General features: G+C 40.2%; 1 protein-coding gene across 2 annotated transcripts in view; it reads right to left on the bottom strand.

Annotated features, from left to right (window-relative positions):
* LOC121272638 (endothelin-converting enzyme-like 1) overlaps window positions 1–20231 on the bottom strand; it is a 101627-nt gene extending 81396 nt beyond the window's left edge. For both annotated transcript variants that reach the window (XM_041179330.1, XM_041179339.1), the window contains exons 1-2: window positions 19305–20231; window positions 2002–2070 (exon numbers count right to left, since the gene is read on the bottom strand). In XM_041179330.1, coding sequence (XP_041035264.1) covers window positions 2002–2070; window positions 19305–20072 — 837 coding nt within the window. In that variant the 5' untranslated portion in view covers window positions 20073–20231. The remainder of the gene's footprint in view (window positions 1–2001; window positions 2071–19304) is intronic.
* Window positions 20232–22892: the final 2661 nt, after the last annotated feature.

Genomic DNA, 22892 nt, shown 5'->3' with positions numbered 1-22892 from the left:
GGGGGGGGGGGGGGGGCATGTTTAGGAAACTTTTTAAGTGCTTTATTTAATTATTTTAATATCAACTTAATCTCCCTGAGGCAGCTCCATGTCTCAGGGAGATTGCTGTGCTATTTCTCGCGCGTGTGCAAAAGAGCGCAACCCCCAACTCTCCTCCCTCCCCCCACAGGTAGCACTGAGTGCTACCGGCCCTGCATAACGCTGGGCGCATCTTAATCGGCCCGCCCATGTAAAATGGCAGCGCGCAGCCCATCGCAGGGGGCAATCGGCTCCGTGCTCACCCGCGCTCGCTCCCACCCAGCCTACCCGACGTAGATAATTTCTGGCCCAAGGGTGTTGAAGGAAATGAGAATGGAAATTGCAGAGGCACTGGCAATAATTTCCCAATGTTCCCTGGATTCGGGGGAGGTGCCAAAGGGCTGGAGAACTGCAAATATTACACCCTTGTTCAAAAAAGGTTGTAAAGATTGGCCCTGCAATTACAGACCAGTCAGTTGAACTTCGGTGGTGGGGAAACTTCTAGAAGTAATTATTCAGGATAGAATTTATAGTCACATAGAAAAATGTGGATTGATTCAAAAGAGCCAGCATGGATTTGTTAAAGGAAATTTGTGTCTAACTTGGAGTTTTTTGAAGAGGTGACAGAGATGGTTGATGAGGGCAAGGCCGTTGATGTGGTGTATATGGACTTCCAAAAGGTATTTGATGCAGTGCCACACAACAGACTTGTGAGGAAAGTTATAGGTCGTGGAATAAAAGAGACAGTAGCTGACAGTGGTAAAAAATTGGCTGAGGGGTAGGAAACAGAGAGTAATGGTTAATGGGTATTTTTCAGGCTGGAGAAAGGTTTGTAGTGGAGTTCCCCAGGGATCGGTACCCAGGGTTTTGCTGGTATATAGTAATGATATAGATTTTGCTGTGCAGGGGACAATTTCAAAGTTTACGGATGACACAAAACTTGGGAGAATTGTAAACTGTGAAGAGGACAGTGTACAACTTCAAAAGGAGATTGACACATTGGTGGAGTGGGCAGATAGGTGGTAGATGAAGTTCAATGCAGAGAAATGCAAGGTGATACACTTTGTTAGAAAGAACATGGAGAGACAGTATAAAATAAAGGATACTATTCTACTGGGTGTATATGTACATAAGTCATTAAAGGTGACAGGACAGGTAGTGTACAGTATTACTACTAAAGCATACAGTATTCTGAAGCAAACAGGCTTCATTAATAGGGGCACAGAGTACAAAAGCAGGGAGACTATGATGAACTTATATAAGATACTGGTTAGACCTCAGCTGGAGTACTGTGCACAGTTCTGGACGCTACAGTATAGGAACAATGTGCACGCATTGGAGAGAGTGCAGACAAGGTTTACGAGAATGGTTCCAGGGATGAGACACTTCAGTTATGAGGAAAGATTGCAGAAGTTGGGACTGTTTTCCTTGAAGAGGAGAAGGCTAAGAGGAGATTTGATAGAAGTTTTCAAAATCATGAGGAGTCTGGACAGAGCAGATAGGGAGAAACTGTTCCTGCTTGTAAATGGATCGAGAACCAGAGGACACAGTTTAAAGTGTTTTGCAAAAGAAGCTAATGTGATGTGAGAAAAAAACTTTTTCACACAGTGAGTAATTAGGGTTTGGAATGCACTGCCTGGAAGTATGGTGGAGGCAGGTTCAATTGAGGGATTCAAGAGGGCATTGGATGATTATTTAAATAGAAACAATGTGCAGGGTTACGGGGAAGTGGCAGGAGATTGGCGCAAAATTAAAATGCTCAGAGAGCTGGTGCAGACAAGATGGGTCGAATGGCCTCCTCTTGCACCATAACAATTCTATGATTCTGTGAAATGCAGTATCGTATTAACCTGACATCTGAGCACAATCTGACCTGATTTGTATACCTATTTATCCACAGCTGAATTAAAGTGACATCTGTAGTTTTCCTCTGATTATTTTGTTTATGTTTTAACATACCGAGAAGATTCATGGTGGCTTTACCTTTTCACTTTCTTCATCTTGCCCAAAATAAAGTGTACGCTCTGGCAGTGTGAGTCCATCTTGGTCAATCTATAAAACATTGTAATAAATTAATTTCACTTTCATATTTTATTTATCTAAAATGTCAATTATGGCTTTTCTCCAAAAAAATCCTTCAGTTAATTTTTAAGGAGCTGTCTGAAACAAGACCAATTAATGTTAGTGAATATTCAAAAGACCAGCAATTGGTTGGACCCTATATTTCTGACTATGTGCTCATAGGCTTTAGCAGCAAAAACATTTGTTCAGTTTTACTGTTCAAAGATTAAACAAAACATGACCAGGAATAAATACAAGAACATTGCAAAACTATACCTTATTTGTCTGCAAACCAAACTAGAACTAAAACCTATTATCCGTTGTATATCTTAATTGGAGTTTTTGTCTCAAAAAATTTGATGCTTATCACATTGTGACACTATATCAAATGGTCATTGGTTTGGTTGAGGGAATACAATATACATTAACCATGTCAATGTCTCGAGATAACATTAATATGTGATAGTGCAGATATATTCAAATAACCAAAATTCTGCTCTGTAAAGAGAACATTTTTATTCTGTTTTTATTCTAAATTTTATTGGTTGCTAATCAAAATGGCAACTAGTGAGTGTTTTCCTTTCTGTCAGATTCATGAAATGAGAATTTGAGTATTTTAATGACAAAAAGCTGGTCAATCACAGCAGACCTATAATTATACTAGTTTCATATTTATCAAGAAGCTAATTAGCTGCTTAACTGGTCTCAGTCCCAAACGTCATTAATGCTCCATGTAGTGGCAGCAATATGCAAAACTGAAGCACTTACAAATATTAGATTGAAATGTTTGGAAATCTAGACTTAAAGTCCATACTATAAAGGTTCAGGTAGATTTTATCATGGAGATGCTAAATGTACAGTGAAGATTGAACGATGTTCCATAATTAGCAAATGACCCACTTGTCTGCATATGGAGATGAATGCCATAAATGGATTTGGATTTACATTTTTGCTGGAGAAACTTATTTTAATAAACACAGTACATTTTTATTTTTTTTCTTCCTAAATGCCATTTTAATATATTGGTATTCTAGTCATACAGAAGAAATTAAATTGATATTTTATAAATATTCTACAACACTATGGTTAAATGAATGGGCAAAAATTTGGCAGATGGAATACAATGTGGAGAAATCTGAGGTTATCTATTTTGGTATTAAAAATAGAAATACAGAGTGTTTCTTAAATGGTGAGAGGCTGGGAAGTGTTGACCTTCAAAGGAACTTGGGTGTCCTTGTTCATGAGTCACTGGAAGCTAACAAGTAGGTACAGCAAGCAATTAAGAAGGTAAATGGTATGTTGGCCTTTATTACAAGAGAATTTGAGTATAGTAGTAAAGATGTCTCACTGCAATTATATAGAGCCTTGGTGAGACCACACCGGGAGTATTGTATGCAATTTTGGTCTCCTTACCTAAGGAAAGATATATTTGCCATAGAGGGGGTGCAATGAAAGTTCATTAAACTTATTCCTGGGATGGAGGGATTGTATTACGAGGAAAGATTAAATAGAGTGAGCCTTTATTCTCCGGGGTTTAGAAGAATGAGAGGTGACCTTATTCAAAAATACAAAATTTTTACAGGGTTTGACAAGGTAGATGCAGGAAGGACGTTTCATCTGACTGTGGGGTCTAGAACCCGGGGACACAGTCTCAGAATAAAGGGCAGGCCATTTAGGACTGAGGTGAGGAGGATTTTTTTCACTCAGAGGGCTGTGAATCTTTGGAATTCTCTGCCCCAGTGTGCTGTGGAAGCTCAGTCATTGAGTATGTTCAAGGCTGAGCTCGTATATTTCTACATATTAAAAATATCACGGAATATGGGGTTAGTGCAGGAAAATAGTGTTGAAGAAGATCAGCCATGACCTCATTGAATGGCAGACTGGGCTCGAAGGGCCAAATGGCCTACTCCTGCTCTTATTTCTTATATTCTTACGTTAACACTTGCATGTACCACAACAGTTTTTTGATTGCTATTCATAAAGTATATTATGGGGAGAATTTTCTCCCTGTTGAGAGGACCAGTCGGGAATGGGTGCGGAGCCAATTGCCGCCCGCAATCGGCTGCGCGCCACCATTTTACGTGGGTGGGCCAATTAAGACCCGCCCAGCGTGACCCGCTACCTGTGCAGGTGGGGGGAGGAGGGAGAGTCGGGGCCTGCATATGCATGCAAAGGAATGCAGAAATCTCCCTGAGGCACAGAGCTGCCTCCGGGAGATTAAATTCATAATAAGAATTTTTAATAAAGAAGGTAAAAAATAATTTACACATGTCCCCTCATGTGACAGCATCACGTGAACTGGGACATGTTTATGAAATGTTCCAAAAATATTTATTAATTTAATAAACCCATCATGAAACCTCATCCCACCCATGGATGAGGTTTCATGAAAAATACGAAGGCCACTTGGTCTCTTTGCCTGCCCACCAACATTAAGATTGGACAGGTAGCCCTGTCAATTTGGTTAATTGGCTTATTAATGGCCTTAACAGGCCTTTAACAGTTCGGCACTCGCGCAGCTGCCGCTGGCGCGCATCTGCCGAATGAAAGAATGGAATGACATACAGTGACATTGAGATGCACACCTGACGTCACCATGTGTCGGTTTATGCGTTGGCATGCAGGGCGTGTCTCCACACATCGACAAGAAAATTCTGCCCAACATGTTTCATTTTACAAAAGTAACTACAATCTAGCATTCTTTTTGTAACTGAGAATTTGAAGGGAAACAAATGTATCATTAATGGTTTTATAATCTATTCATCATAATATTTGTAAAGGTTCTCGTCTGCTAATTATATGCACAAGAGTGAATATACTTGTTTCCTTATATACTTAAATATTTCCACCAGGATTGCAACTCTACTTTCTTGCCCTTATCCCCATATCTCTTAATATCCCTAGGCCAGAATTTTCCAGTCCCTCATGCCAGCAGGATCTTCCAGTCCCACCAACGTGAACAGAGATTTCAATGAATTGCCAGCCCCACTCACGGATGGGATTAGGTTTCATGAAGGTTTTTAAATTTTAATAAAAATTTTCAAGAAAATTCATACACAGGTCCCAGCTCCTGTGACACTGTCACGTGAGGGGATGTCTTATTTTTTTTCTTTATTTAAAATGTTCAAATTCAAACTAATCTCCCTGAGGCAGCTCTGTGCTTCAGAGAGATTTCTGCGCTCTTGCGCGTGCATGCGCTAAAGAGTGTAAGCCCCGACACAGCCTCCTCTTCCCGGCCACACAGGGAGCATGCAGGGAGTGCATAGCAGCTCTGGGTGCATGTCATGCTGGGCGGGCCTTAATTGGCCCACCCATGTAAAATGGCAGCGCGCAGCTGATTGCGGGTGGCGATCGGCTGCGCTCCCGCCCAATCTCCCCGATGGGGAGAAAATTCTCCGCTGAATGTATTCAATGAATGGCTAAAGCCCTCAAGGACGGATAATTACTAAGGCACATGACCCTCAGTGTGATGAAATTTCTTCTTATCTCAGTTCTAAGTGGCTGATCTGTTATACTGAGACTATAACCCCTAGTTCTAGACTTTCTAGCCAAGGAAACAGCCACCCAGTATCTATTCTGTCAAGCCGTCTAAGAATTCTGTGGGGTAAAACTTCCCATTGGGCAATGGCACAAAACAGACTTGCCACCCATTACATGCAGCACCTGATGTTTAATTGCATTCTCTGCAACGGAACTGAAATCCAATGTTGATGGTAATGGGCAGCTGATTAGACACCACTTGTTTCGTGCCGCTGCCCGAGACAAATTTTTACAGCTTCATGTTTGAATGAGATCACATCTTATTCTCCTAAACATCAGGGAATATAGGCACATTCTGCTCAATCTCTCTTCATCGAGCAGCCCTCTCATCTCAGGAATCAATCTAGTTGGACAGTTCTTAATAAATTGAATTATCTTCCAAAAAAAAACTCACACTTAGAAATTAATGAATTTATATGATTTACATGAATTTACAAGAATTTACATTGGCACAAAATATACATCTGGCAAAAGTTGGATCAATACGTCGCTGAAGCCAAATTAATCAGTTCTCACTTAAATCTGCCACTGGTTATTTTTCAGCAGTAACCACTAACTGTTGTTACTGTTTGAAATAGTTTAGTATGGTCACATTCATCATTCTATTTATTACCGTCTCAGTTAATTTATCACAACAATTTTTTAAATCTGAAGATTCATGGCCCTGTTTCAATTGTATTCCCAAGTGCCACCATGATCCAACCTCAATCAGAAGAGGACCTGTACCTTGGTTCAGCTCCGAGATGCTACCCACTGCCTGATCCTGCCCATGTGCCTGATCCAAATACCACAAGAGTGTGCCCTTATTATATGAACCCACCACTTCTGTTCACTTTCTCACATGCAGTCTTGCTCCTCAGAAGAACCACCAGCAATGTGTCAGTATTATAGCAGAATTTAAATGAAGTTTCCTTTTCATTAGTGTGTGATTCTGAGGCTGCTACTATTTCCCAGGAAAATTCTCTTGCTTTCTTGTATGCATTGCAAACAGCAGTCAAATAATATTGGCATAAATTCAATAAACAGCCTCAACTCATTGCAGCCAGCCTGTTGAGTAGCACATCACCAATGCATGAGATGTGGTACACTCAAGTGAAAATTATTTGGAGGGGGGGATGGTTTATTCATCAATTAGGTAAAACAAGAATAAAGCTGAGGCTTGCCTGTATAATAACAACTATGAAAGAGGCACCCAACATGGCTTGAGAAGGGGAAGAGCTGCCTGATTAACTGTCTTAATGTTTTTTGAGAAAGTGATACCCCAAGTGGAATGAGAAAAGCTGCACAATGTTGTGCATGGAGATTTCCAAAAAGGTATTGACAAAACTCTGCTCAGAAATCTGAAGCTGAAAGAAAGATTCTGGGAAAGGCTAAGAAATTTAATGAATGTTACGAAATAGCAAGCAGATGTTAGAAAATTATCGCTGGGCTGGAGGAGGAGTGCTGAGTTGAGTAGCCCATAGATCAGTGATGGTGTCCCATGCTGTTTTTAACATACATTACTGATCTGAATTCAAAAACTCAGCAGAAATTGTTCAGATGCACAGATGATACAAAACTAGAAGCAGCAGTTGGAAAACCTATGAACAGAAGTAGGAGTAGGGGATATGACAGCATAATGGTTATGTTACTGGATAAGCAATCCAGAGATGAGTTCAAGTACTACCACAGCAGCTGAATGATATTGTGTCCTGCTCTTTCTCTCCTCACATGTCCATTAGGTCACCTGCTACCACTAGCCCGTCACTGCTTGGTATTGCTTATATTGTGTTGTCCATCTGTTCCCAGATTTCTTCTTTCTCCTCTGGTCCACACCTGCTCTGTGGTGCAGAATGACTCACCGTGTTCTACATTTCATCCCTGATTTCTAGCTTTACTTTAATAATTCTGTTACTGATTCTGTCCACTGCCGGCACCTTGTCCTTCATTTCCTCACTTAGTTTTATTTTATTCATTCATGGGATGTGGGTGTCGCTGGCTAGGCCAGCATTTATTCTCCATCCCTAATTGCTCTTGAGAAGGTGGTGGTGAGCTGCCTTCTTGAACTGCTGCATCCATGTGGTGTAGGTACACCCACAGTGCTATTAGGGAGGGAGTTACAATACTATTAGTACCTAGGACTATTCTAACACCATTTCTTCTCCCATCCTGTTCATGATAGTGAAGTTTTTATATCCACTATCAATTTATCTTGCCTTGCTGCCCTTCCACTTTGTTTCCTGGAGACCTTTGATTTGTATTCCCAGGTTACTGACATTTAGACTCATTATTTTGAGTTTAGTCATCTTTACACTTTTCCTTCAAACCTACTTTCTTGTTCAGCTATAGCCATCCATGTCCATTTCGCACAGGGTTCGGGCAGGGACCCTGCACATTGCTTGCAGGGTAAACATTAACATTGGTGCCATTTCCACTCCATTTTGTGGATGCTCCGTTGTTAAATATATTTAAGGCAGAGATAGACAGATTTTTGGTCTCTCAGGAAATCAAGGGATATGGAGAGAGATAGAATAATTGAGTTCAGGCTGAAGATTATTCATGATTGTATTGAATGGTGGTGCAGGCTCAAGAGGCCATGTGATATACTCCTTCTCCTATATCTTATATTATTCTGACCCACAGCAATGTGGCTGATTTTGAAACTGCCCTCTGAAGTGGCCTAGCAAGTAACTGAGTTGTATTCAAGAAGGTAGCTCACTACCATCTTCTCAATGCTAACTCTAGATGGGCAATGCTGGTCTTAAAAGCAATGTCCAAATCCCATAAGATCATTGCAGATCTACACGCTAACTTCATTTAGCTGCTTTGGCTCCATATCTCTTAATACACATGACTAGCAAAAAATTACCAACCTCAGATTTAAAATTATTAATTAAGCTAGCACGTACTGCTTTTTGACATAAGTACATCTTGACTAAGAGATCAAGAAAGAAAGTATTTGTATTTATATAACACCTCATCACATCTCTCAGAAATGTCCCAAGGCATGTTATAGACAATAAATCACATTTGAAATGCAGGTACTGTTATATTTAAAAAATGTCATTTTACACACAGTTATGTCCCACGAACACCAGTCAAATGAATGGCCAATCTGTTTTGTTGGCTTAGCTTGAAAGAGGAAGGATGGTCAGCATACAAGGAGAATTCAACTCTTCTTTGAATACCGTGATCTTTAACCACCAGAAAATACAGAGGAGCCTTGATTTAACATCTCATCCGAAGGACAATATTTCTGATAATGCAGCAATCCTGACGACTCTGAATCGTCAGGCTATGTTTTACATGCAAATAGGTTAATAGGGCTTGAATCCACAAATTTTTAATTCTGAAGCAACCAAGTGAGCTAAGTTGGCACTAGAGCTTTAGTAGACTTAACAATCAATTTTCAACAATGGAAATAGTATCAAAGAAAAATTGCAAATCCTGAGAACCTAACATGAAGATAGAAAATGCAGGAAATACATTTCAGATCAGTTAGCAACTGCAAAGAGAAAAGATGGGTTGTAACAGAGCATTACACACCCAAAATAACCTGGCTTTTCTCTTTATTTATGCTGATTTACCTGCAGTGTATTTACAGCAATGGTTGTTCTCATTTAACAATTAAAATGCTGGCTGACATAGTCAGAACCGTAAACTACAAGTCAAAGGAAGTCATGCTTAAACTGTATAATGCTCTGCTTAAATCAGATCAAGAATAATGAGTTCAATATAGTCACCGAAACATAAAAAAGGCAGACATTCAAACCCTGGAGGTGGCACAGAGGAGAGTCATAAAATTGATTCCTAGCATCAGATTACTGAGTCATTAAGAAGAATTGAAGACATTAGGTTTTTCAGCTTCAACTGAGTCAGTTGAGATGTAACAGTATAAAGGTATATAAAATAGAAAAGGGTACAGAACACAATTTTAACTGAAACTGGGAGAGTTAGGCAAGTGAAAACCAGTTCGAGAACAAAATACAACATTAGGACTGATATAAGAAAGTTCTTCATCACACAAGAGTTAAGCAACATTTAAGATGAACTTCTTACTAGAATAGTAGAGGCAAGCCTTGAAATTATTTAACGGGCATTTAGATGATGCAATGCAGAAAATGTAGGTTTTTCTGAATCAATTAACTGAGTTTGGACAAATGGCCTTTCTTTTCTGTATCTTATTATCTTGTGTAAGTTTGAACAAGATTAAAATTACCAGTGTGATTGAAGGAAAACATTTCACAAATGGAAAATAAACTTACCTCTGGTATCTTTTGGAATAAGATTGTAATTTTGTATGGGCAGTTGGGGTTGCTGGGAGCTGCTGCTAAGAGTATTCTTCAATCTCACATATTATCAGTATGATGTAACTCAAAACTTTACTAAAATCTTTTCTTTCTCACAGTGTGTGTGTGTGGAGCGCTGAGGCAGGAATACATGTGTTTTCTACACCACTCTGCTCTTCATAGCTTGCTTTCTTATTCCACTTTTTATAATGTTTTGAATCAGTCAAGAAAAATCCAACTTCATTCCTTGTCACTTTTCCCCTGAGCAACCTCCATAGTTTTCCTCAAGGGCATTAGCCATGCATATGCACTCAGGAAGATAGGTCAGAGCTCATATAGCTCCTACTAAATAAGTTGCATCACCACCTACAAATCCTGCCTTGTATACAAACTGGTGCTGTTTATCGCAGGATACCAACATATATCAATCTCTGTACAAAGTTACAACTTGTCATGATGCTCCTAAACATTGTTGTGTTTGGCTCAGAACCTTTCTCTGCCTGCTCTAAGTTGCTAAATTCCTTAAACGTCATACTCACAGGATTGATAAGTCTGTAACCTGATAAACGCACTATCTTGATAAACCTCCAATTCTAATAAATCCATAACCCCAATAAAGAATATACAACTATTTAATACAGTGATGTGTTTAGTTCAATTTACAATTGGCGGAGCTTCTTTTGAGGACATTCACATTGAATGATCAGGAGGATTCAAGGTAGTTAAGGAAATATATCCTAGCCCCATCTTACAAATGAAGAATCTACCATAAATACCTTCTTGGATTCATGGCATCAGTTGCTCCATTAAATAGTCTGAGTGTCTTGATTTTATGGGAGTTGATTCATATTGTCTTATACTTTTTAATATCTTCTGTTATATAACAGTTTGTCTGTTTTGCATGTGTGATTCTTCAGTTTCTCTGAAGATGGACAGAGCTAACATGTGATGAGATGAGGCCAGATACAAATCAATAAGCTGTTTTATTTCAAAGGAAGATGAACATAGAGAATGACAGTTATAACCAGATTCACTTAATTTCAGTACAACTTATTTTCATGTAATAATACAAAATAAAAATCATGTCAAATAAATTATGCTTCCCTCAGTCAGCAAGTTGTCTTACAAAAGCAAAATACTGCAGATGCTGGAAATCTGAAATAAAAACAGAAAATGGCGCAAGTAATCAGTAGGTCAAGCAGCAGGTGAAAGAGAAACAGGGTTTTATCTTTCATCATTGACTTGAAACATTAACTCTTTCTCTATCTTTGGGTGCTGCCAGACCTACTGATTATTTCCAGCATTTTTATTGTAACAAATTACTTGACTCAAAGAAAATAAATTTGAGCATATTCCTCTGCACTTCAATCTTTTGATAGCCTTTTTCCACCTGATAACCTCTTATTTGCATAATCTGTATTCTGAATCAAAAATTCTGCTTCAATGCTTATGCCTGTGTTTTTCAATTCTCACTGTTCACAGCTTGAATGGGAAGACCTGTGTAAACAGCTGGGCCAGTGATTTCCCAGCACAATGGGTATGAGGTGTTTATCGATTATTGAGACAAGCTAACAATTACCTATTGTTTACAGTCTATGAGGAAACAACATCAAAGCTAATTCATTAGCGTCTTATATACCTAGGATTTCTAGCAATAAATTTTGAATGATTATGGGGACATTTCTTTTAAAGTACAAAACTTCATAAGATTTGGGAAAAATTTCCAGTGGAAAAATGGTCAAAAAGTCTTTAAATGTAACACTCCCTTAATTAAAAAAACATAATTAAGTTTATTGAATAGATATTTTTCTACTAAATAGCAAACATGTTGAATTTACTGAACCAAGTGTATAACTTGTACATACAGTGTTATGGAAACATGTAGATAGAGATGGAAAGCCATATTAAACAGCACTTATCATGTCCTCAAGAAGTTCCAAAGCACTTTACAATAAATTATTTTTGAAATGTCTTCATAGTCATTCACGACAGCAGGCAATTCATAAAGCATTGTCCCACAAACAGCAGTGAGAGGAATCACCAGGTAATTTCATTTTGGTGGCCCTGGTTGAAGGACACCAGGAGAACCTCTGGGTTCATTATCAAATGGTGCAATGGAATCAGTTAAAGTTCTCATCCAAAAGGCATCACTTCCCTCACACAATGCGGAATTTTAAACCCAAAAACTGGATGGGCTTGGGTGTCGTGAGAAGTAAAATTGTAAAAAAAATTCAAACCCAACCCCAACCAAAAACCAGCCCAGGGAGGTGGTCTGGTGACTAACCTGCTCCCAGGGGGTTTCCCTCATTGAATATTTTCATCAGGTTGCTTGCCTCTGATTTTGAGGCCATGACTTCTGATGCAGCAATGTCAGCAGCGGAGCTCGGCCTGAGTTTTGACAGCTGTGAGGCCCCTTGAAATGTTCATTTTTTATATGTCGATGTGTACGGCTTAACTGTCTGTTCCTTAAGGCCTGATTGCTGCAATAACTGCAGCCTGTAAAAAGGTGGGTGGTCACTTTTTTCAGGGCAAACCCAATAATTTTAAACCCCTCTCTAGCTGAATATCTCTAGGCCCAACCATCTTCAGCTGCTTTATCAATGGCCTTCCTTCCATCATGAGGTCAGAAGTGGGGATTTCGCTGATGATTGCACAATGTTCAACACCATTCGTGACTCCTTGGATACTGAAGTAGTCCATGTTCAAATGCAGCAAGACCTGGACAATTTCCAGGCTTGGGCTGACAAGTAGCATGTAACATTCGCGCTATACAAGTGCCAGGCAATGACCATCCCTAACAAGAAATAATCCAACTATCGCCCCTTGACATTCAATGACATTATCATTGCTGAACCCCTCACTATCAAAATCTTGGGGGTTACCATTGGCCAGAAACTGAACTGGGCTAGCCATATAAATACTATGGCTACAAGAGCAAGTCAGAGGCTAACTCAGTGAGTAACTCACCTCCTGACTCCCCAAAGCCTGTCCACCAACTGCAAGGCACAAGTCAGGAGTGTAATGGAATACTCCCCACTTGCCTGGATGAGTGCAGCTCCAACAACACTCAAAAAGTTTGATACCATCCAAGACAAAGCACCCCGCTTTGTTGGCACCTCATCCACAAACATTCATTCCCTCCACCTCTGACACACAGTGGCAGCAGTGTGAACCATCTACAAGATGCACTTCAGGAACTCACCAAGGCTCTTTAGACAGCACCATCCAAACCCACAACTGCTACCATCTAGAAGGACAAGGGTAGCAGACATATGGGAATATTACCACATATGGGAATATGGGAAGTTCCCCTCCAAGTCACTCATCATCCTGATTTGGAAATATATCATCGTTCATCACTGTTGCTGGGTCAAAATCCTGGAACACTCCCACTAACAGCACCAAAGGTGCAACTACACCACATGGACTGCAGCCGTTCAAGAAAACAGTTCATCACCACCTCCTCAAGGACCATTAGGGATAGGCAATGAATGCTGGCCTAATCAGTGATGCCCATATTCAACAAATGAATAAAAAAAACACATCCCCGCTCACCAACACTTCCCTCACCCCCTACCTCCACAATTTTCACTCTGGGGGATCACACAAAGTCTGAGGCTTTAAAATGGGGTCACACCCTGAAAATGTTTGGGAAGCACTGCCAAATTGTGCATGGAGTTTCAATATTCTTTTTCCTTTGTGTCTTGTCAAAGAAAAATTATAAGTGTTTTCTATCATAGGTCCATACAGTTATTAACAATCTCATAAGTCAGAGATTTATGCTCATCAGGGCCACTCAGCACTAGACCTCCTTACAGTGTTGGTCCAAACATGGACCAAAAAGCTTGTCACAACTTACTGGGGATGGTGCACTGTAATATCAAACCCCACTGTTCCCTGAGCCATGACAAATGTGAAAAGTTTGACCAAACCACCAGATTGCCCCAATTCTACCTAACTGGTTAATTTAGGTTAACGGAATACAAGCACCACGTTTGTAAACTTAATAAGTAAATAACTGTTCATTAACAAATTGTCTTTAACTAGTGGCAAAAGAAATATGAACCTCTAACTTCTAATACTATAACTTAGACTCTACCTCCTTCTTAAAACACATACACAGACACACACATAAGAGACACAAAACATGGATTTTAAGGGTGGGATAAAACAGTCTAATAGCACCAATCTGGAGTACAAGATTCAATGGATTGATTTTGATTGATGTCTTCCAAATTCCTTTCAGCTTTTGTTGATGATACGAGGAGGCTTTCAGTATTTAGTTCACTGGTAGAGAACTTGCTTTTTAATGTCTCTAACAGCGGTTTTCCCATTTTCCTTTTTACAGGGGTTTCCTCAGAGAAAGAGCAGGTTGTAGAGATATGATGAAAAACAGATTTTAGGTGTTTTCTCTTTGCAGGCCAAGAGCTTTTTGTTGCTTTGCTACCACACAAAACCCTGGTCGCCTGGCCAGGAGCCAGTTAAAATGCTGTTGTTAGGCAGCTTCACTGGTCCAGGACTCCTTTCTAGCACCATCTTATCTTTCATGGCACGCTGTTCCAGGACTACAATATTGTATATATCTCTTATCCTGTCCCAGTGGACATGTCTCTCAAACTGCAGCCAATGCAATCCCAATTCACAATCCAACAGAAAATAAAAAGATATATTCCTTACAAGCTGAATTCCAGACATGAGGTGAGAGTGACTGCCTCTGACCTCAAAGTAGCATTTGACTGAGTGTGGCATCAGGAAGCCCTAACAAAATTGAAGTCAATGGGAGTTGGGGGAAAACTCTCCACTGGTTGGAGTTATACCTAACACAAAGGAAGATGGTTGTTGTTGTTGGCAACCAATCATCCCAGCCCTAGAACATCACTCCAGGAGTTCCTAAAGTTAATGTCCTCAGCCCAATCATCCTCAGATTGTTCATCAACGACCTTCCCTCCAACATGAGGTCAAATGTGGGGATGTTCACTGATGATTGCACAATGTTGAGTACCATTCACAATTCCTCAGATTCTGAAGCAGTCTGTGCCCACATGCTGCAAGATCTAGGCAACATTCAGTCAAGAGCTGATCATGCCACACAAGTGCCAGGCAATGACCATCTCCAACAACAGAATCAAATCATCCCCCCTTGACGTTAAATGGCATTACCATCACAGAACACCCCACCATCAACATCCTGGGGCTTATCATTGACCAGAAACATAACTGGTCCAGCCATATAAATACTGTGACAAGGACTGGGAATTCTTCAGTGAATAACTCATTCCTGATTCCCTAAAGCCTGTCCACCATCTACAAGGCAGAATCCAGGAGTGTGGCGGAATATGTTCCACTTACCTGGATGAGTCTAGCTCCAACAACACTCAGGAGGTTTGACACCATCCAATACAATGCAGCCCAATTGATCTGCACTTTATCCACCTTTTAAACATTCACACTTTCACCATTGGCACACAGTACCAGTAGTGTGTATCATCTACAATATGCACTGTAGGAACTCACCAAGTCTCCTTCAACAAAACTGCCCAAATTCATCACCACTACTCACCTAGAAGCATAAGGGCAGTAAATGCCTGGCAGGACCATCATGTTCCGCTTCAAGTCACTCATCATCCCGGCTTGGAAATATATCACTGATCCTTCACAGTTGCTTGGTCAATAACCTGGAATATCTTCCCTAATAGCACTGTCGGTGTACTTATTCCACATGGAATGCAGTGGTTAAAAAGAGGGCGTACAACCACCTTTGCAAGGACCATTCACAATGGGCAATAAATGCTGCCCTTGCCAGTGATGCTCACATCCCACAAATGAATAAAAAGAGCAGGGGAGTTCTCCCCATGTCCTGACAAATATCCCTCAACCGATATCGTAAAAACAGATTACCTGGCTATTTGTTGGATCATGCTGTGCACACATTGTTGTAATGTAGGAAAAATGGTAGACAATGAAGTTAAAAAATTGCTTCATGGGCCGTAAAACACAGACATCCTGAAGTTGTGAAAGATGATATATAAATGCAAGTTTTTTTTTTTGACTTGAAGCAAATTTGTTTAACAATCAACTTTATTGTAGAATTTGTTTGTTCTTAAGGGTCTTTCTTAATTTGCAAATGACGGTTTAGCTTTGGTTCCTTGCTTTTCCTTACATGGCACATGTTTGACTCATTTAATGACACAAATGTCACTAAACTAATAACTCACAACTGGAGAATGCAACAAAGTTAATGTCAAATGATTTCCGATGTCCTATAATTTATATGACACTTTAATTTTCTTATATGTTATCCTGCTTACTCATTTTTCAGGCTATAATACATTTTATCTCTGCAGTGAACTGATAACATGATGTGTTTAAGAAATGATGGTCCAGCAGATTCAGTTAATTAATGTTGAATATTGACAGTTGTGAAGTTTTTATAAGGTTTTACCTTGTGCAAAGGGACAACTTGAAACCTGAATGTTGTATGAGACAGGACGAAAATATTGCTGGGAGCAAGATTATGATTAGAAAGAAAAAACTTTTATGAGATATTTGAGCAGAGGTTGCAGCAAGTATTAGGCTGGTAACTTGCAGAGTATTTTTTTTTTGTTGGACTGGAGATACAACCAAAGGGAGGGAAAGTTATTCTTGAGAGAAAGAGATTAAAGTCAGCTGGAGCTAGGAATGCATGGTTGGATTCAAAACCTGGGCTAAAAGAAATCTAAGTTTTTATTTGGTACCTAGGATAGGGATCTAGGACAAGGAGAGTGGGTTCTGGGTCAGGTTGTGACCAGAGCTACAAAGGATGCAGGACATGGAGAGTAGTAACTGGGGAAAATAATTGATTGGGTCATAATGATTCTTTGCAACCCAAAGGCAGTTAAGGAAAGATTATTGAATAGGTCTTAGGGCAGGACAGATTCATTTCTGTGATCCAGCAAAAAATCCATTTTATCCACAGCGTTTGCAAAGATAAGTTGGTAGCTTCCTAGTGTAAAGGAACAAGAATCTATCACAGGTGGAAACCAGTTGAAATGTGGACCAGGCCGAGAATCCAGGATGTATACATAATTTAATAATATGCTTACTTCCCCTACAATTGATGGAGACCAGTAGGCACACATTCTTTACAGTTTGCTGTTACATTAAAATAATTATTTTATATTTATGATGCAAATTATTCAACTGAAGCTTAATTCACAAAGCAAAATAAACCATTGGATATTTGATAGTCTGAAAGCCAGAAAGGCTCAGCTAATATTGAACTAAAAGCAATAGGAAGGAAGTTGTATATAACTTATATTTTTTGGCTGATTTTATTTTACTTTTCATGATGCACTTGTTGGGCAAAGGTCTACTTTTTATTGTGCTTGTGAGTTATATTTTGCCGCACTGTTACTTCATGTCAATTAGACACTAAATTTTACCCATGTGAAATTGTTGTGCTGCATTACACAGAGTGTTCTGTCTGGGGAAGGGAGTGGTCACTTCTCAGACCTAATGATCCACTGAAGCTGGGTCTCCTCCTACATTCTGAATCCCCCACATGATAAACAGCTATAATCAAAAGCTGCTCTCCAAACTCATCTGTGCCAAGATTATGCTTTTTAATGATTAAAAGGTGTCTGACCACTACCCCCCCCCACCCACCGACCCCCCCCCACCCAAAAAAATTATAACAATGCTTGTATCTTGAAATAGAAGAAGATTGATGTTGTATTTAGGAACAGGAGTAGGCCAGCCAGCCCCTCAAACCTGTTGCTCTTCATGCAAACTAGGAATCTCAGTTTTGAAAATTTCAATTGACCCAACATCAAGAGCCTTTTTGGTTCCCTTTTTATGAAGAAGTGCTTCCTGATATGACCGTGAACTGTCTAACTTTAATTCTAAGGTTATGCCTCTTTCTTGTAGACTCCCCCACCAGAGGAAACAGAATTTATCTATTCTATCAAATCTTCTAATCATCTTAAAGAGCTCAATTAGGTAACTCCTTAATCTTCTATGCTCAAACGAATATAAACCAAGCCTATGCAATCTGTCCTCATAACTTAACCCTTTAAGTATTTCAGTAAATCTGCACTGCACTAACCAAGGCCAAGATATCATTCTTGAGGTGAGGTGCCTAGAGTTGAATACAAAGCTCCAAATGGGTTCTAACCAAAGCCTTATATAACTGTAATATATCTTTTACCTCTTTGTATTATAACCCCCATGAGATAAAGATCAACATCAAATTAATCTATTTACTTGTTTTTCTACGTACTAGATTTTATTGATGACTGCACATGAATCCCTAAATCTCTCTACTTGCCTACATGTCCTAGTTTCTCACCATTTAAGAAGTACTCGGATTTATGTTTCTTTCTTCCATCTGGGTGACCTCACATCAGCCTCCACTCACTTAAAATTTCAATATTCCTTTACAGCTTTCTGCTTCCATCTACACCATGTACAATGCCAGCTAAGTTGGTGGCATCAGCAAACTTTGTAAATGGCTCAATATTCCTTTGTCCAATTCATTTATAGCCAAAAGCTGAGGTTTTGGTATAGATCATTGGGGGTTGGGGGGGATGGTGGTGGTGGTGGGGTGGGGGGCGTGGTGGGACGCACTACCAGGCACATCCTGTCAGTTTGAGCACATACCCAATATTCTCTCTCTCTCTCTCACCTCCTAAACAGTTCCCCAGCCTGGTGATAGATTACTTCCAATTCCATGTGCTTTCATTTTTGAGAACAGCCTCTTGTGTGGAACCTTATTGAATGTCTTCTGGAATTCCATATAACATGCATAACCACTTCCTTAGATACCGCTACCACAAAAAAATCAACTAGATTGTTAGAACTGACTTCCCCTTCACGTGTCCTTGCTGGCTCTCTCTGATCAGTTCATATTTGTCCACGTGCTCAGACTCTTTAATAATAGATTCTAGTAACTTGCCCACAGTTAGTGGGATAAATTAGATTTGAGATAAAGGTTAAACTAGTCTTATTGTGCAAGAGTTCTAATAGGTAGAGCAATTTAGAATGGAGTTTAGTTAGCAAATTAGAAATGTATTTGTCTCAAGACTGTAATCAAAAACCTGTGATGTTGAGCACAATGTGACTGGGTCTGTTTTCGAGTACAGGCTTGGTCCTGTTTCCGCTCTTAGCGTTTTCATATCGTTTATTCAGTCAGATTTATCCGCCACAGTATTATGATGGACCTTCCCAATGAAAGATTTTGTCAAAAAATTGAGTATTAGGATACCCTAGATATTATATGTGCACTTACTTAAACCAATACTATTAAACGTGTGCAGTTAATTACATTTGATCTATTTACATCCCTTAATTGACTGAAGGGCGGAAAACGGTCTCGTTTAGCGAGCTAGTGCAGGATACCTGTGTCTTCCATTCTGTTTACACACATCTCACAAGACTTACTCTGATCACATTCCGGGAAGAATTTTTATCGTCCACGTTCACATTCAGGGAGAAGAAGGCGGCTGTGCTGTACACTCCTTGCGTTTTATACAAAAGTTCACCAAAACTCCGCGCCGCCCTCTTCCAGCTCCCAGTGATGTCCCAGCCTCCGCAAGCTTCAATAATGTCCAGCATGGGTTTCGCTCCTAGCCGATCTATCTCTTTCAGGTTGATGCACGATTTGTAAAACTGCTTGACTTTCCTCTCGGCAGACCTCTTGTAATATCTTTTCACCGGTTGCATCAGGAGCCGCTGCAATTTTGCTTCGTTCTGCTCGGCGATTGCAGTGACGGTCCCGTAACTGAGTTTGTCCTCGGGGATACCATTTCTTCTGAGCCACCCCCCGCAGGAGAAAGTGTAAAAATCTTTGCACGGATCTATGGTGGGGTCGATGCTGTTTGCAATTAACCTGGCCGCCTTCGTAAAGGTTTTCTTGCGGCTGCAGTCCTCCCGGCAGTGACTCTCCTGTTCTGATGCTAAATACTTCAGGACCAGCATGCTCGCCAGAATGATGCATAGCCCTGTGGCAAACACTAAGCCAGAAAGCAGACAGATCTCTCTCTTGCTCCATCTCAGTTCTCGCTTTCTACTTTTACCATTCCTGTCATGCTTGCGGGAGCTCAGGTGGAGGTTTAAACCATTGTGCAGAGTCCCGGAGCTAAATTTATTCACGTACTTAACTTCTTGGAACTCGTCGTAGTGAGCTGTCAAAGAATAGGTCTTCTCCATGTTCTCCGGCAACTACATCAATATCGGACTGGCCGACCTAGTCAGGAAATGGGAAAGGATCGAATTGTTCTAACCCCACATCACAAAAGAAACGCCGTTGCTATAGCCGCACTGTGAATCTGCCAAGCATAAGGAACGCCCGTTTAAATCCAGGTAGTGTGTGAGCTAAGCTGGCACTACCTAGCGGAGCTTGCCGGCAGCTTTATTAGTACAGATCGCTATGATTGACAGGTCCTCACTCTCCTGTTGATTGCACAACCCCGGACTCCACACCAGAGAGAGAGAGAGCGAAAAAACAGCAGCAGCATCATATATGCAGGAGCGTAATGGGTTGAACCGCACAGGTTTGAAGTGCACAGGCACTTCACGTATCAGACTTGGGTTAGTTTGTAGTGCGGGAGCTTCGTCCTTTAGCTGGTTTGTCTTATTGCAAACTTACCCTAGTGGCTCCTCAAATAAGAGAGTGAAAGTTTAGGAGGAGAAAACAAGTCTCACAGTGACATTTCAAAAAATCGATCAACTTTTTGATTGAATTATAAGCAGTATATTAATAAAAACAGACCAATTGTCTTCGCCCTCCAGGAAAATGACTGCATGTCAGGACCTCAGCAATGAGATAGTTAGATTTTTCTTTACATTGACCCAAGTTGGAGATTGTGTGTCATCGCATAACGCTTCAGGGACAGTCCCCCGTTGAATTACAAACTGTGCAGTTATAATTAATTGCTGCACCCGCCCTGACGAGTATCAGAAAATAGTTCGAAGTAATATTACTGTAAATATCAGTCATTACCAACACGAAGTAATTCATATACGGAACATGTTGCTGATAGTTCCTCCTGGAACACTGTATAGTAAATTATAAATATTTACAATGTAGTAAACACATAATAGAAAACTTTACTGCTTCAAGCTACCCACTGTTTTGGACACATTTAGTCGAAATCCAATCTGTAGCTGTAATTATGAAAATGGCATGCATTATTCATAAAGCCCATGATTATAGCCACGTTAATTGTTTTTTTGGTTAATTGACTATTTCTTGATTTAAGAGACACCATCAGCAGTGATCCATGCGGAGGGGTTATCATTAACTGTCATTAAACGCTGGTTACATCTGGGAAATTGTTGCAGATGAAAATACGCTTTGGCCTAATCCTAGATAGCGGAAGACGTCAATGACTGTTTATAGCAATCTTTTCATCCTATAGCAATCGCTTTATGCTGATTCCGGAAACATGAGGACGTTTGGTCAAATGATTCCCACAGATTTCTTGTATTTGGGATCCTTCTGGAGGCAAGGCTGTAAATTATGACGTCAGTTCTGCTGCCCCCCTCCCCCCCCACCCCCCACTACTGCAGGGCGAGCAGTACCAATGCACTTCCTGCTGTTTTGTAGAATGTCTATGGGCTTAATGATAAATGCTTGGAGTCACTGAAATGTGTGAGATTTCAGCCGCCCCCCCCCACCCCACCGTAACAGCTTAAAACAAAACCGAAATTTCAGTGATTCCTGGTCCGATCTGAAAACGAACAAAAGAACTGCCATCGAAATGATGCACAATAAGTTATCATAGGTGCAAATGTCACAACAACGTCCCGCAATGCGATTTGATAATCGGGCAAATATTAAATAATGGTTTCCACGTCCGTTTCTAAACTCCAGGAGCCCGGAATCTAGTGTTTACTCATCGAGAAAACGCACCTCTTCAGCCCAAAAAATAAAGAGAATTGTTTGATGGCTCTGCCCCAGGACTTTTCCATTTAGACTATTACTAAATAACAACATGTTTTCAAAGATCCAACAGCAGGTGGCAAAATCACTTCCCGGCTCCAATAATTAACACGGTTTTTATTATTATTATCTGCAGTCTGTAATGCTAAGATTTGAATTCTGTATTTGAAATACGGTGAAAGTAATGGGGGAGGGAGGATCACTGCTCACTCCAAGGGTGATCTCTCAGCCTCCACGAAGTGCTGGAAGATTTTGTTGGGGGATTAGATAGACAAAATAGCTTTCTGCTTAGCCCAAATTGCTTTAATGCCAAAAGGCTTTTACTTTCAAAATTATTATTTACTAACTCTAATTGAATCAAACTCAATTGCCCTGAAACATCATTTGAATTGCAAATGACTGCAGGTCTCGGGGCTGAACATTTTTCATTTAGTGGCAAGTAGAGCTTTGCTTTTAAATCTTTCCATAAATAATTATAATAATATCGAAGCTGCAATGAAACCGTTGAACAGAAGAAAGTTGCTTCGAAATGTGACACATGCTTTTCAAGCTGTTCAATGCAATCACAGATCAAATGAAGTAATTGTTAAGTGGCTGAGGAAATGGTCCAGTGGTGTAACTCCTCGCAGCACACTAACTCGGTATCGAGGTCCGAGTCTCAAGGTTCAAAGCAAACTGCAGAACGAAGGTTTTTGGTTCCAGCTATCAGAACGCCCAAAGACTCAAGAGAATCAGCCACATGTGTAGTGCAGAATCCAGCAACGACATGGAGCCAATAGATCTCCAGCTAGATAGAGATAAGGCTAAAACAAAAACAAAAAATGCTGGAAAAACTCAGCAGCTCTAACAGCATCTGTGGAGAGAAAGACAGAGTTAACGTTTCGAGTGCGTATGACGCTTTTTCAGCTCTGAGGAAAAGTCATACAGACTCGAAACGTTAACTCTGTCGTTCTCTCCACAGATGCTGTTGGATCTGCTGAGTTTTTCCAGCATCTTCTGTTTTTATTTCAGAATTCCAGCATCCGCAGTATTTTGCGTTTATTTTAGAGATAAGGCTACTTTTACAAACATCTAGACACAGACGG

This window comes from Carcharodon carcharias, chromosome 2 (assembly GCF_017639515.1).
Source record: "Carcharodon carcharias isolate sCarCar2 chromosome 2, sCarCar2.pri, whole genome shotgun sequence".
Classification (NCBI taxonomy): Eukaryota; Metazoa; Chordata; class Chondrichthyes; order Lamniformes; family Lamnidae; genus Carcharodon; species Carcharodon carcharias.
This window is presented reverse-complemented; position numbering and strand designations above follow the sequence as displayed.